This window comes from Oreochromis aureus, linkage group 13 (assembly GCF_013358895.1).
Source record: "Oreochromis aureus strain Israel breed Guangdong linkage group 13, ZZ_aureus, whole genome shotgun sequence".
Classification (NCBI taxonomy): Eukaryota; Metazoa; Chordata; class Actinopteri; order Cichliformes; family Cichlidae; genus Oreochromis; species Oreochromis aureus.
This window is the reverse complement of record NC_052954.1, coordinates 3,435,562-3,452,803: the sequence shown is the minus strand read 5'-3', so window position 1 is coordinate 3,452,803 and position 17,242 is coordinate 3,435,562. Positions and strand designations below refer to the sequence as shown.

The following is a 17,242-nucleotide window of genomic DNA, read 5'->3' as shown; positions in this document are numbered from 1 at the left end:
CTACCGCCGATCGACCGGTGTTTGCTAACGCGGAGGTCAATCGTGGATCAGGGAAACCAAGGCAGGGCGTGAGGTGAACTGAATTTCAGGTAAGAAGTTATGAACTGCACTCTATTTGGGTCAGATATAAACCGAGTTTAGGTGTAATTTATTTTCGTTGACCTTTTACAATCGTACTGCCACGGGAGTTTATATACTGCTGTGTGCGCACTAAGTTACTGACGTTGGACTTTATTTTATTCATTAGGGTTAGTTCATAGAGTTGCCGTGCCATTACAAACGGAATCGTCCCACATTCAGAGAAAACATTATGATTTATTCTGTCGTTACTGAAGCCTCCCTGTCATTCTCTCGCGTGTTGAAACGTCAATCATGAAACTGATCAATGATCGGCTGTTCGCTCTTATTTATCGCGCTAAACAACAGCAGCACGTTTAAGCTTGATCAGCTGTTGTTAGAATTCTTTTGATTTTAATTTCTAGTATCAGCTGATGTTTGCTGGAGCATGAAGATGAAATCAGGAGATGTCCTTACTGAATCATCAGAGCTGAACTGGTGATGGAGAAACAGGTTTACACTTTAGGTGACATGAATGAGTTGAAGGAAGTTATGAGTTGTTTCTGAGAGACAAAGACCAAGCTCCTTTTTGTGTAGCTGACAGCTGGTAACTGTGCAGGGGCGGATCTAGCAAAGCTTTTACCGGGGGCAGCTAGGGCATTAACAGAGAAAGGTGGACACAAAGATATACTTTTCTTTCTTACTCTCATATAAAATATTTAGCTTTTATTAAATAGTTATCTGAATCTCACAACCAAAGTTTGTATAATAATACACAAGATTGGCTGTAGACCATTGTTCATAATTCAGAACACTGTGTAAAAATAACAAAAAACAAAAAGTGAATGCATGTGTGAAAAGTGGTCCATAATGTAATGCTTCAAAGCGTGTTCATGCAAACATTGTCGGGTCTGCCGTGGTACAATGGGACTTCTGCTCATGAACCTGTGTGCACAGCGTCTGCAAATCGGGGCTGTACAAAGTCACTTCATCTTTACACAAAACTGTAAGCTGTCATCTGTGAAGCGTGAGCGGTGTTTGTTTTTACCATAGTTCATGGTGGAGAATGGGTGCTCTTCTGAGTTTTGCTCTCTGTAGCTGTATGAATGGCAAACTACACTGAATAGCAGCGGCATAGGCACACATAAAATTTCTTCTGAAATTTTCGCTTTCTAGTCTTTAATAACAATTCAAGTGCCATAATTCTCATGGCATAGTTACATTTAACCAAAAAAAAATCTCTTTCCAAAGAGCATCTCAAACAAATTTTATTTCAACATGTAATGTAAATTTTATTTCAACAAGTCACTTGGATGAGTGACAAAACGTTTCTCCCACTGAAAACGCTACGTCCAGATGAACAGAATCAACTTTTGGAGATTTACTTACCTGGATGATTGAGCATGCATCAAGACATTTCAACATGTAATGATAATGTTCTTAACCTTTGAATGTCAGTAATTTGTTTACATCACATCATCTGTTTACATAATTCAACCAAGGCAGATGTCTGGTCATCAGGCCAGTATTTCCTCTTGGCAGCACGTTAAGGCATTAAAATGTAATGTAGACAAATATTTATCATTGTCTGAGACAAATCTCTCCACCTCTCTGGCAGGTCGTCCTTAGCTTATATAGTCCTCATGAGATCTAATAAGTTTGTTGGCTATTGAAAAATGTGATAATATTTGGTTTTGCAGTCAGAGCTCTGCTTCTATTCATCTGCATTTCTAATGGAGGTGCACCTCTCAGCAGCACTCTCCTTAAGTTCTCCTTAAATTCTGACTCTCTCAAGAACCAACTTTATCACCCCTACCTCTTTAAACTGTATTTATTATAACATTATTTAGTATAGTTCCAACAGCACCCCCCCCTCCACTCAATGTGCAATATCACTGATCACACTGCACCTCTCAATGCACCTGCTAGTTAGATGGCATGTATGTGTATGTATATAGATGTAAGTGTGTATGTGGAAATACGTGTGTGTATGCATGTACGGATGCAAATATGTATATATACATATATGTATGTATGTGCGTGTATGTTTGCAAGTGTATGTATAACTTGTACATATCTTTCTTGTGTAAATGTAAATTTGTCATTGTGTAAATACTTACGCTATTGTGTACTTCACACACATGGAGAGATGCCAAACTGCCTTTCACTGTTCTTGTAACAGTGACAATAAAAAGCTATTCTATTCTATTCTATTCTTTTCTACTTACTCAGCACATGTGACATAATTGTTATTATACTGGATTGAATTTTAAAAGAAAATCCATTCCTTGCTACTACATTGTTTGTTAAGATTTCCAATTTACTAACGTACACATCTCCTGTACAGTTTTAAAGAGAACATTGACTACTTGTACGGTGCATAACACTGATTAAGGTTTTTGCTTGCTAGAGTAACAAAAGCTGCCCCCTCATCCATATCAAAACTCTGATCTAAACTCTGTCACCTTTAATCCCATTGTAAAGTTATAGCGAGTTACTGGATGTAGAAGCACTTTATGTGTATGGGAATTTTATACTAGATTGATAGTTGACCTCTGGAGTTCACACCCTAAGCACTTTATCTGCCTTGCATCCATGGCCAATTTAGACTCACTAGTTTACTTAACGTTTATGTCATTAGGCTGTGGGAGGATGGAGTTCAGAGGAGGCCAGAGGACTCAGAGGAAACCCACTCAGTCACAGGGAGAACTCCACATCAGAGTGGCCCAGCTAGGCAAATTGGCTACATTTTGATAAATAAATTGCACATGAAAAGGAGAAGATAGCTGTGACATATTTTGATAAAATCTTTGCCTCATCTGTCTTGTTGTGTCTGTGCTGCACCATTAGGCAAATGTTCAGCCAGATCCAGCTGACATTATAGCCAGCAGTATTGTCCCTGGTAAGGTAAATAAAGAGAGGAGGTTGAATAGGCAGTAATAGAAAGATTGAAGTAGGAGGAGTGTTGGGGAAAGGGAGAAATCAGTTTGGGAGGAAACATCACACAGGCAGCTGGTAATAACTGATAAGAGCAATGAAGTTGGAATTGAAGAGTCTGTATTACCATCTGGGGAGCTTAAAGTGGGTTGAGGAGGAGGATTGCAGCAGGTACTGCAATGCATTTTCTCCTCCGGGGGTGGCTTTCTGCTTTTTCTGTCTCACACTTTGTTTTCATGACAAACCATTTCATTTTTATGCCTTTAGGGTAAGGCCATTTTTATAGTTTACTTACCGTTGGTTTTGCACATTTCTGGTCAATAACCACACATCAGGTAATGTATATTTTACATTGCTACTAACCAGTTTCTAAAGCATGCCATCAGTTGCTTTCCTATGTTTCACTGATTTCCATTCATTTCACAGTAGTTTAAAAACTTGTGATTTCATACAGTGGTGATAATGGATCTTCACTCATGTCTTATCAGATCACACCGAACAACTAACACAGTTAAATTGAATGTAGATAGGGGTGGATCTAGAGAAATTTTCTTAGGGTGGCATGAGGGTGGCAAAGAAATCAAATGGGGTGGCAAAATCAAAGCCTTTTTTTTTTTTTTTCAAACGCATACGCAGGTGGTTACATATGGTTAAAATAATTCAAATGCAGTAAGTATACACATTTTTCATATAAATATAGTCTATAACTTAATTATTGTCTGTAGCCCTCATAATTAAACACTTTAGTTACATAAAACATGTGAGTATTGATGTTATGTACTGTATAGCCTGTATAATAAATAAATATGTAGCCCATTAAGAATAAAATCCAGAAAGCTATACAATGTGGGGCGGTTCATTTACAAACACAAGTCTAACTTAAGTTTCACACTGTTTTTTGTTAGAAAACAATCACATTGTTACAGCTTAAATTACCCAAAATGTCAGAAATCTGCACTGTCATGAACAAAAATTTAAACGTAATTTTTCATGATTTGTTGGATTAACCCACTGAGGTCTGAAATACAACCGGCCGTTTTTGACCCCTTTTGAGTTTACGTTTGTAATTCACCCTCAAATGGTTTCATTTTATTTTTTTCCCCTTGCCTTGTTTGGTATCATTCTTTTCAGCTCAACTGAATTTAGTTGTTTTTTCACTGACATACTGCATTAGTATTACTGATCTGAAATCACACAAAGAACTTAAAATCCTAGTAATATTTACAGTAAAAAAAACCACAGACATGTTGAGTAAATTTTTATAACTTGAAATGCAAATATAAATTGTACATTTACAACAATCTACAACTATTTATCTAAAAATGCAGCCGATACACTTGCCGTTTTTTTTCATTTTGTACAACCATTTAAAAATATTACTAAAACTAAAATGAGAGAACAATCAGGTGTCGCAATAAGATGCCCAACAAATTGTGTGCCACTAAAAAAAATGTTTTTCCACCAAAAGACAGAGGAGAACAGCACAGGGATAAACCTTCAGGCCTGACAACAGGAGGTGTATCACTCCGCTGGTTTTCTACTTAGTAAGAGTGTTTACATTGCAAATGTGACTTTGTGACATTCATTAGTGCCCTCACTGACACACAAAACAAAACAACGACTGCACAACAGACTAACTACACAAGACAACACAACACACTACCTATACACTCCACGCTAAACGTCACAAATCTCCCACATCTAAAAACTCTCTCTCTCACTCGCTCGCTCTGTCTCGCTGCCGTTAACATCACTCCCAAAACGTTCCCCTCTTCCTAAACAACCAATAGGAAAGAGGTGGCTTTTTTTCTTTCTTTACTGTTTTCACGCTGTCCTTAGAAATCGCTTAAACAAACAAACAAAAAAAAAAACCCCACACACACACAAAAAAAACATGACAACAGTATTTAGAAAAAAGCATGGCTTATATATATTATCATAACTCTGGATTTACTGGGCTGTAATTAAAATTTAAAAACTTTGAAGTCCGAACTTTCAATATGGGCTGAAATAGAGACCCAGCGTGGCTGGAGCTTGTTGCTATGTCAGCTTAAATCAGTCATGTGATTTGGAGGTGCAGCGTGTCCGTGGACCCCAGAGGGTTAATAACACTCACCTTCCTTCCAATTCCAGAGTGTAACAACCAACCACCTGTGTGAAATCTGAAATTCCCATGGTGGTGTTCAAAATGTGCTCTGGCACAATCATAAGCATCGCTTGCTACTGAAAACAAGAAAAAACCCGGTCCATGCTATGGGCTGAACCTTTTGTTAATGGTCGAGGGGGGTAACACTATGCAGTATACAGTGGTTTGCAAAAGTATTCGGCCCCCTTGAACTTTTCCACATTTTGTCACATTACAGCCACAAAAATGAATCAGTTTTATTGGAATTCCACATGAAAGACCAATAGAAAGTGGTGTACACGTGAGAAGTGGAACGAAAATCATACATGATTCCAAACATTTTTTACAAATAAATAACTGCAAAGTGGGGTGTGCATAATTATTCAGCCCCCTGAGTCAATACTTTGTAGAACCACCTTTTGATGCAATTACAGCTGCCAGTCTTTTAGGGTATGTCTCTACCAGCTTTGCACATCTAGAGACTGAAATCCTTGCCCATTCTTCTTTGCAAAACAGCTCCAGCTCAGTCAGATTAGATGGACAGCGTTTGTGAACAGCAGTTTTCAGATCTTGCCACAGATTCTCGATTGGATTTAGATCTGGACTTTGACTGGGCAATTCTAGCACATGGATATGTTTTGTTTTAAACCATTCCATTGTTGCCCTTGCTTTATGTTTAGGGTCGTTGTCCTGCTGGAAGGTGAACCTCCGCCCCAGTCTCAAGTCTTTTGCAGACTCCAAGAGGTTTTCTTCCAAGATTGCCCTGTATTTGGCTCCATCCATCTTCCCATCAACTCTGACCAGCTTCCCTGTCCCTGCTGAAGAGAAGCACCCTCAGAGCATGATGCTGCCACCACCATATTTGACAGTGGAGATGGTGTGTTCAGAGTGATGTGCAGTGTTAGTTTTCCGCCACACATAGCGTTTTGCATTTTGGCCAAAAAGTTCCATTTTGGTCTCATCTGACCAGAGTACCTTCTTCCACATGTTTGCTGTACATGGCTTGCGGCAAACTGCAAACGGGACTTCTTATGGTTTTCTGTTAACAGTGGGATTCTTCTTGCCACTCTTCCATAAAGGCCAACTTTGTGCAGTGCACGACTAATAGTTGTCCTATGGACAGATTCCCCCACCTGAGCTGTAGATCTCTGCAGCTCGTCCAGAGTCACCATGGGCCTCTTGGCTGCATTTCTGATCAGCGCTCTCCTTGTTCGGCCTGTGAGTTTAGGTGGACGGCCTTGTCTTGGTAGGTTTACAGTTGTGCCATACTCCTTCCATTTCTGAATGATCGCTTGAACAGTGCTCCGTGGGATGTTCAAGGCTTGGGAAATCTGTTTGTAGCCTAAGCCTGCTTTAAATTTCTCAAGAACTTTATCCCTGACCTGTCTGGTGTGTTCTTTGGACTTCATGGTGTTGTTGCTCCCAATATTCTCTTAGACAACCTCTGAGGCTGTCACAGAGCAGCTGTATTTGTACTGAGATTAGATTACACACAGGTGCACTCTATTTAGTCATTAGCACTCATCAGGCAATGTCTACGGGCAACTGACTGCACTCAGACCGAAGGGGGCTGAATAATTACGCACACCCCACTTTTCAGTTATTTATTTGTAAAAAATATTTGGAATCGTGTATGATTTTCGTTCCACTTCTCACGTGTACACCACTTTGTATTGGTCTTTCACGTGGAATTCCAATAAAATTGATTCATTTTTGTGGCTGTATTGTGACAAAATGTGGAAAAGTTCAAGGGGGCCGAATACTTTTGCAAGCCACTGTATTCCGTTTTAGCATTTATATTCACTGTTGACTGTAACTACGCTCAAAGTATTAATGCTATCCTATTTTAATAAACAACACTGTCATATGCAAAACTGGGGTGGCACTTGGGGTGGCAAGGGATCATTTTAGGGTGGCACTTGCCACCCTTCTAGATCCGCCCCTGTAGATTGTTTATTTTGTTATTTATTTATTTTTACGTGTGTGTGTGTGTGTATGTATGTATGTATGTATGTATATATATATATATATATATATATATATATATATATATATATATATATATATATATATGTATATATACACACATATACACATATATGTATATGTATGTGTATATGTATGTGTGTATATATGTATGTATATGCCTAGAACTGTACAAGATCAACAGGACCCTAAGAGCCTTCATCAGAAACTCAGTGGGGATGTGGCGTACAACACTAGAGGCCAACTCCAAGCCCATAGCACAAGTCACCATCAAGTGCGGGATCTACCAAGGAGATGCTCTGTCCCCACTGCTGTTCTGCATAGGCCTGAACCCCTCAGTGAGATCATTGACAAGACTGGCTACGGATACCGTCTCACGGAGCGGAGGCGGTTGTCAGCCACCTCCTGTACATGGATGACATCAAGCTGTATGCCAAGAGTGAGCGAGACATCGATTCACTGATACACACTACCAGGATATACAGCAATGACATTGGAATGTCGTTCGGACTGGAGAAGTGTAGTCGGATGGTAACAAAGAGAGGGAAGGTAGTCAGAACTGAGGGGATTGAACTACCAGAAGGCAACATTGCAGATATAGAGGACAGTTACAAGTACCTGGGGATCCCGCAAGCGAATGGGAACCATGAAGAGGCCGCTAGGAAAGCTGCAACCACCAAGTACCTGCAGAGGGTCAGGCAAGTCCTGAGGAGTCAGCTGAACGGTAAGAACAAGATCCGGGCCATCAACACCTACGCCCTAATAGGCTGGCCAAAGGAGGAGATAGAAGCCACTGACATCAAGACAAGAAAGCTCCTTACCATGCATGGAGGGTTTCACCCCAAGTCCAGCACCCTGAGGCTGTACGCTAAGCGGAAGGAAGGGGCCGGGGACTGGTGAGTGTCAGCACCACAGTCCAGGATGAGACAAGAAACATCCACGAATACATCACGAAGATGGCCCCAACTGACAGCGTGCTCAGTGAATACCTCAGGCAGCAGAAACCCAAGAAAGAGGAGGAGGCGAGGAACCATCATGGAAGGACAGGCCCCTGCACGGTATGTACCACCGGCAGATAGAGGAGGTGGCTGATATCCAGAAATCCTACCAGTGGCTGGACAAAGCTGGACTGAAAAGGCGGCACAGAGGCACTAATCATGGCAGCACAAGAACAAGCTCCAGTACAAGATCCATAGAGGCTGGGGTCTATCACACCAGGCAAGACCCCAGGTGCAGGCTGTGTAAAGATGCCCCAGAGACAATCCAGCACATAACAGCAGGGTGCAAGATGCTAGCAGGCAAGGCATACATGGAACGCCATAACCAAGTGGCCAGCATAGTGTACAGGAACATCTGTGCCGAGTATAACCTGGAAGTCCCAAGGTCAAAATGGGAGATGCCCCAAGGGTGATGGAGAATGACCGAGCTAAGATCCTGTGGGACTTCCAGATGCAGACGGACAAAATGGTAGTGGCTAACCAACCGGACATAGTGGTGGTAGACAAACAGGAGAAGACGGCCGTAGTGATCGATGTAGCGGTTCCGAATGACAGCAATATCAGGAAGAAGGAACACGAGAAGCTGGAGAAATACCAAGGGCTCAGAGAAGAGCTCGAGAGGATGTGGAGGGTGAAGGTAACGGTGGTCCCCGTGGTAATCGGAGCACTAGGTGCGGTGACTCCCAAGCTAGGCGAGTGGCTCCAGCAGATCCCGGGAACAACATCGGAGATCTCTGTCCAGAAGAGCGCAGTCCTGGGAACAGCTAAGATACTGCGCAGGACCCTCAAGCTCCCAGGCCTCTGGTAGAGGACACAAGCTTGAAGGATAGATCGCCCGCAGAGGCGATTTAAAAAACAAAAGGGAACTTAAAAAAAATATATATATGAATATTACGTTCTAAGCAAATATGTGTTCCAGTGCCCCCAAGACCCTGAATATGCTTTCCAGCATGCGAATATAAAATGTACCTGTTCTAATTCCAAAGGTCAATTCTGCTGCTGGTGACATAATATTGGACCCAGAGGGAATTAATGAAGTCTTTGTTCATTTCTATTCCAATCTGTAGACTTCAAGCTCTCCTCCTGTATCAGATGAAACTCTCCAAAATATACATTTTCCAAGAATAGATAGAGATCTGACGAAGGTATTAGGGGGACCAATTACTGTAGTAGAGGTTCAAGAAGCCATTAAATCCTTAAACACATGTAAATCGCCGGGCCCTGATGACTACTCGGCAGGATACTATAAAGCCACTTCTGATCTTACTGCACCATTGTTGAAAGATATGCATAATGAAGCCTTTTCAAAATGTCAATTACCCAAGACTTTGTCCGAAGCTAATATTTTTTTAATCTTGAAAAAAGACAAGGATCCCCTGTTGTGCAGCAGTTACAGACCAATTTCTATTTTAAATATTGATTTTAAAATACTTTCTAAAATTCTCACACTTAGGCTACAACGTGTCCTGCCACAAATCATCTCTGATCAGACGGGTTTCATGGCCGGCAGGCACTCACATGACAATTCAGGACGCCTTTTGAGTATTATCCATACATCGTGCAAGTCAGTTCCAGAGGTTGTGGTATCTCTCGACGCAGAGAAAGCTTTCTACCGCATCGAGTGGAGCTTCCTCTATGAGGTGATGGATAGGTTTGGCTTGGGGGTTGACTTTATTCTCTGGGTTAATTTACTATATTCCTTGTCATCCACCTGTTTTCGTACTATAAACAATTTGTCTTCGCCCTTTCCACTTGAGAAGGGCACCAGGCCTCAACTCCCTGGCTAGAGCTCTTCCCCACTTAATAGTAGCCTTTACATGGATAGAAACCGGAGATATCTGGGAATTTTTATTTCCTCTTCTATACCTAAAATGATAAGGGAGAATTTTCTATCCCTACTAGACAACATTGGGAAAGATTGTGACTGTTGGACTTCACTACCATTGTCAGTGGTAGGAAGAGTTAATCTGATAAAGATGAATGTCCTCCCCAAATTCTTGTATCTTTTTCAACATGTCCCAATTATTCTTACTAAAGCATTCTTTGACAAGTTAGAAATGATTCTGTCACATATGGGGAGGGAGACAAGCTAGAGTTCACAAGTCTATTCTTCAGTCCTCTATAAACTGACAGTGGTCTTGGTCTGCCCAATTTTAGACACTACTAGTGGGCAGCTAACATACAAAAACTCTTACATTGGGTTCACAATGACCCCCCCTGTACCGGTCTGGGTACAAATGGAAACTGCTCCTAGCTGTTACTCATTATCATCAATACACTCAGCTCACCTCTCCCCTTCTCTCCAACCCTTCTTGGGGAGAATCCAATAGCTAAGGAAACGGTAACTATTTGGTGACAGTTCAGAAAATAATTTGGGCTACTTCGGCCGTCTTTGCTAATACCTTTACTGAAAAATTGCAATTTTGTACCTTCAAACACTGATGCAGCCTTTAAAAGTTGGAAAGATAAAGGACTTAGGACTGTTAAGGACTTGTGCAGTCATGACACCTTTCTATCCTTTGCTGACCTATCGTCTAAATACGACCTGCCTAATTCCAATTTTTTTCGTTATCTTCAGGCTAGAGATTTTGTAAAAACGCAGTTTCCTCACTTTCCCAATCAGCCTCCAGAAACAAATTTGGATATCATCCTGCAGATGAACCCCCATCAAAACAGACTTATATCAGCCTTGTATAAAATACTAGATACATTGGTTCCCAATTCCATTTCTCCTACTAAGCTGAGATGGGAGGAAGAGCTACAGACAACCCTACCAGAACAGCAGTGGGATTCTGCTTTGAAATTGATTCACTTGTCCTCAATTTGTGCCCGTCATGCTTTGATTCAGTGCAAGATGTTTTATAAAGTACATTATACAAATGCAAAATTATCTAAAATCTATCCAACCATTAGTGATGCCTGTAACAGATGTGGACTATCACCTGCCAACCATGTCCACATGTTTTGGTCTTGTTCGAAACTGGGTGCATTTTGGAGGGACATATTCGACAAACTTAGTCAAGCATATGGCCAGACTGTCCCTCCTAACCCATCCTCCGCAATTTTTGGCATTCCCCCCAACTTAAACTTATCTGGCCCCCTCAAACAGGCCCTAGCCTTTACCACTTTATTAGCTCGGAGGCTTATTCTGTTGAAGTGGAAGCTTCCCCACCCCCCAACTCCTGACCATTGGGTGAGGGAAGTACTCTTTAATTTAAAGTTAGAAAAACTTAGATTCTCTCTAAAAGGTTCTATTAGGAAATTTAACAAAACCTGGAAATCATTTCTCTTACTGGTTGACACCATTACTTTACTTCCTGAGACTGAAGTGAACTAAGTGAGGTTACATTATAAAGTTGTTTTGTTTTTTTTTTTATGTTTTTTTTTTTCCCTTTTGTTTTGTTTTGGTTTTTTGTTATGATTGTTATATGTATGTGATAGGTTTGTAGCTTGAACCTATTCGCTGGAACGTTGAAGGCAATGTGATTACACAGCAAGCAAGACACGAGTAGGCAACATTCTTAATGTTTCACGTGCACGGGAGAGAAAAAAGAGAAACACACATAGATTCGTCTGCACCTTTGTCAGGTGGGGGTTAACTTCGCACAGTGATGTCAGTCAGTCTGTCAGCTTCTGTCCGCTTTTACCAGTCAGTCAATTTTATTTTCTCTCACTCATTCATTCATGCATTCATTCATTCTTTCTTTGCTGACAGTGGAAATTATTGTCGCATTTTCATTTCCACTTCTCAGCAAAATGACGTCATTTCAAAAAGAAAAGAAGAACTTTATATGGGATTATCTCGCTTAATCCTTTTTGGGTAGGGACCTATTTTCTAATTGTCCCATATAAGTGGCTTTCTCCAGAGCCCATTGTAATCTTTTGGAGAAACTCACTTGCAACAATTTTTCTCGACGGCCAGCGTCGTATAGCGCTTCAGTTCTAATCGTGCAGATCTGCTCAAACAGAGATCATCAAACAAAACTTTCAGTGCACTATGAAAGTATCAAAATAAAAAGGCCTCGTTAAGTCATGACACATGCTCATCATCTCAGGAGGGTAAATCATACCATTAGCATGATTTATCATACCATCATACTAATTGGCAGGCTCAACTTCACAACAAAAGAAAAATCATCAGCTAGATTAATTCAAAACCAACCCAACCATTAGCCGCACAACACACAACATAAGCCTCATGTCTCATTAGCTATGAATTTTAATCCCTATGTCTGTGCTCTTCACTCATTTAGGCCACAAATTTTATTTAATTTTCCTTTTTCCCCTTCATCATAAAACATGTGACGTCATCAGGTATTTCACAAAAAACGTTTGTTCTTATGTATTCAAAGTTTTGTATTTGGGTGCAGGATTCACTCGCACATCACAACAGGAAACTCAGTGTTTTAGAGTCTCCATTCCAACACATCCCATTCACTCGTGCTAGAATTCAGTCACCTTTCATTAATCTAAGAACCATCAACTAATTTGCATATCAGCTATTAACCCACTAAGTTGACAGGACAACAGAAATGCATGTTCAAAATATTATCACAAAAATAGAATTTCCCTCATACAGTAAATTACTTGTGCTGCATCAATCAGGCAGAAAGCATCTCCCAATTTACTATATTAACAACTAAATTTATTGTCTGATCACTGGTTGGTCAAACCAGAATCTTTTTTCCCCACAAAAATTAAACTGTTGTCCTGCAACCTAGAGAGTTAATTGTCAGCATTGGATAAATTCAGCATTTGATAGCAAGTGTCTGTTAAATTGACACTATTTTAACACTGATGAGAGATAACAAGCTGATTTTCATTGCATGTATGTTTGTGTTATTAGGCAGGTTTAATCGATGTCTGTGGAGCTGCATCTCCAGCAGGGCATGTTCTTAAAGCTGCCTTTCCTACACACTTCTCTGCTATTATTTGATCATCATTTTTTTCCTAACTAATGTGCTATGAGTCCACTGGTCTTTGCATCACACGAGGTGATAAACAGACTCACATGCTCAAGATGCTGCCTAATCTTCATGAGCTCTCTTGTGTTTGTGTTAGTAGGGTTAATGCATATTCTGCTTGTGTGTGTGATTTTGTATATGTTTCTTTTTGCAGTGTTTCAGATTCCTTCACAATTCTCCACTTAAACAGTCAGTTTTCTTTTCCCCAGGTTTGCTAACCCAAATTTTGATTTCCCACATTAAACAACAGCTTTCCTCTGTGTCCTTACTTACTCTCACTCTGTTGTCCTCTCCCACTTCAACAGTCCAACAGCCGGCAGTTCTTCTTCAGCTTTGTCCTGTGTCCCACTGTCTCTTCTTGCCATTTTACTCCGAAAGTGGCAAATGTCAACCTCCAACAGTCTCCTCAGTTCTCCTCAAACGTTCTTTTCACAAGCACAGTGACTTTGCAGCTTGTTGGAAACACAGTGTCATTCATCCGATCAGTCAGGATGATGGTTTGCTCTTCTTCTCCACTGCTGTTTGTCCACACTGCTGCTGCTTGCTGGGACTCTTTGCTCAGGACTTTGCTGCTGTCTCTTTATCTGCCATGTTATTGCTCTTGGGGCTGCATTCCTTGTCTTCAGGGAGGAGTGAGAGCTCGCTTGTGAGGATGAAGGACACATGGTGCTGTAAATAAGTTAGCCAAAAATTGGCCTGAACATTTCCAATAGTGTTAAACTATAACTTTCTTCCAACTGCTGCATGTGGAAAATGGATCCAGGTCTGCTTTTCATCTGAAAGTGACAAAACTAAGACATTTCCATTATTATTATCACTGCTTAACCAACACACAGAACTCTCCTTTCTTAAAAGCAGAAAATGAGATTGTAGTTGTTCTTGGCTAATAAACACCAAACCTTTTTCCTATTATTTTCCATCTACAATGTAGATTTTTTTTTTTTCTTTACACTAGCTGGTGACCTGCAGAATCACCGCTCTCACAGTTTGTGGCAATTACGTTTACACAGCGCACACACACACTGCGACGTCAGGCACATTCACACTCACTTTTTTCATCTGCATAAATAAATCATATGGCTGATGATATGTGCCATGGTGATCCATAAGTATGATCACAAGTTTATTTAATTGTTTTTCAACCCAACAAAGCAAATAAACAAAAACATGATGCTGATGCTATGAACACTCTACACACATGAATCAAGATCCAGGAAAACTGCTGCGCATCTGAAAGAAGAAGCTGAACTCACGGATACGCTACATACTCGAGTTATCATAGTTCTCTTCCCCTTTCTTTGATGAGTTCTCAGCCAGCTCCTGATCTGATAATGTGTAGCTTGCTCATCAGCCCAGAAGAGACAGCAACACAACCTCACACAGTGGTTGCGTGCTTTGCCCACAGTGGCAAAGACTTGCAATTCAGCTTCTCCATCATGTAGTTTTCAGCTGCTTCATACAGGGTTCAACATATTAGTTGTTTTCACAGGTGTACTCTATATCTCAACAATAGCTCATAATAAGACGACAGTCTTTCAAACAGGTCAAGTGCCTCTATGCACGTAATTAGGTAAAATATTTGCCTAGTTTACTTCATCTCATATGTCATTGTACTGAATTTGAGCAACCCTAAGCTTAATGCAGGTAGCTTTTAACAGTTGGTTAAATTAATGGTCTGGAGCACAGGCTGTTGTTGATCAGGGAAATCTAAAGAATCATCTAAACATTTTGTGTCAGCAAGGGGTGGGGGAAGCCATTCACCACAGCATAGCTTAACTGCTGCTGATGTGGGCTGGCCTTCTCCACACGCTCTTCAAGGCTGCTGTTTTCCTGAAAACTTCTAACATTTGAGATTCTCCCGTGACTAGTTTACGCTCATGACAGTTATGAGAATATAAATACCTCGCACTGTCGGGAGTAAATTCTTGCAAAAATGTGTTGTCTCCCTGTGAGGCAGTCTTACTTGCTCGGGAACCCATGATAACAACAACCGTGTCACAGACCATGCCTGCTCCGCAGCATTCACACAAACACAACAAATATCCTCGCTCACAAACAACAAAAATTAGGCCTATTTTCTCAACGCAGTCTCACGCAGTGGCTGCGCGCTTTGCCGCACTCAGTGGCAAAGACTTACATAACAGTGATCACGCGCTTTAACGCACACAGTGATGAAGACTTTCAACTCAGTCTCACATAGTGAATGCGTGCTTTGCCGCACACAGTGGCAAAGACTTTCAACGCAACCTCACACAGAGGATGCGTGCTTTGCCGCACACAGTGGCAAAGACTTGAAACTTACTCGGTGTTGCGTAGCGTGTAATATCAGCCTCGGATCCCGCCGATCGTCATTCATCGAAGAGAGAAAACAGACAGCTAATCCACTGGCCTGATGACAAATTCTCACGTCTCGCTAACGTCAGGGTTCTCTCCTCGGTGAATGCCGACTCCAGGGATCCGGCTCGAAGGACCAATTAATGATAGGTTTGTAGCTTGGACCTATTCGCTGGAACATTGAAGGCAATGTGATTACACAGCAAGCAAGACACGAGTAGGCAACATTCTTAATGTTTCACGTGCACGGGAGAGAACTGGACAGGCGCCGTTCCTTCGCTTGACCCCAGTTGCTCTCGTCTGCTCTCCCGTAACACTGCTCTTTTATTGTGGGTACATGAATATGCATAGGTTCATTAACATATGACCTCTTATATAGGTATACATGTGAACAAAGAATACCTTGTGTGTGTGTGTGTGTGTGTGTGTGTATCTGTGTGTGGGGGGTCAAACTGTGACCCCAGGAAGACTCCCCAGAGCCGTCCATCTAAACAAAAGGCACTTAGACTAAAACAGACATAGATACGTTTATCCTACCATAAAACAATAAGACAAGGTACGACCTCTCCCATGCTCCTAAAATGTGGGTGTGAAAGTCAGAGAGCTCTGGAATGCACACAAAGCTTGCAGACTATTAAGGATCAAACCTCTACCAATCTACACCTAATTATAAAACTCTAAGAATATATAAGTAGATATTTCTAAGCATAAATGACAATCACAATACAAATCTAACAGTATGGGTCTTGAGATATTTTTTATGTGCGGAGACTGGATCTTTGCGGTGTCTTGTCCAGTGTGGAACTGGAAGGGGGAGAATTCGGGATGGGGGGTTGGAGGGTATAATGGACATACAATTGTTCTGAAATGAAAGTCGACTTTGCTGTTGCTAACTTTGTATGTCATGGTTGAAATCAGTAAAACAAAGTTGGAAATAAAATGTACCTGTTCTGTCACTCTATTAGCATTGTCATAGTAAGCACCTTAGCATGCCAGCAGCCTCAACATGGTTCTGACGTCTTCGCTTTATTCTCTCCTTGTGTACAGAAACAGCTGGCCAGCCTGCTGATGGATCTCGGCTGCATCAGTTCAGCTGTACTCATTTATGAAAGGCTGGAGCTCTGGGAAGATGCAATTATCTGCTACGAGAGACTCGGCCAACATGGAAAGGTACACACTGATCTTAACATTCCTAAGCTTAACTGATCTCAGAACCTCAAAATATTAAAACACAAATCTGTGGGTAAATGAAGTCGTTTTATTGTTCATACTTTTTATTACAATTTTTCTTATTCCCCAAATCCTTCACTTAATCTAGACAACATTTATAAGTTGTATTTTTAGAAAGCGGATTTTCCAGCAGCTTGCTTTTTAGACGATTTTGAATAATCAAAATCATCTAAAAGCGATAGTGCTTAATTTAACATTATTTAACTATTTTTTGAGTTGATATGAATTTGTTTTAATACTTGATGGTTTCTTTTTTCCACAGAAGTAGTGTAACACTTACTGTATGTAGGCAAGAGTAATGTAAAATCAAATTAAATGTTCCATTTTCTCTTACACAGACCCTAGTTACTTTGGTAGAAATCATAAATGACACATCACAACCCCCACACTCACTCAATCTGTTTTTTCCTTTTATCTGGGATTTTGTCGGATTAAATCATCTTTATTGAATTCTAGATTATCTTATCTCATGTAATAGAGAAACCTTTTCATATCTAGGAAAAACATTAAAGATTTCCCATGATATTTGAAGAATTTCCTGGCTATGGGATAGATACAATATTTGTTATCTTATCGAGTTAGAAAAAGATTTTAATCCTATAATAGGACTG

The 17,242-nt window shown here is 40.7% G+C and overlaps 1 protein-coding gene across 2 annotated transcripts in view; it reads left to right on the top strand.

The window, feature by feature from the left end:
* The window catches only part of ttc27 (tetratricopeptide repeat domain 27), a 203,219-nt gene that overhangs the window by 152,590 nt on the left and 33,387 nt on the right, over positions 1 to 17,242 (top strand). For both annotated transcript variants that reach the window (XM_039621581.1, XM_039621580.1), the window contains one exon: positions 16,449 to 16,571. In XM_039621581.1, coding sequence (XP_039477515.1) covers positions 16,449 to 16,571 — 123 coding nt within the window. The remainder of the gene's footprint in view (positions 1 to 16,448; positions 16,572 to 17,242) is intronic.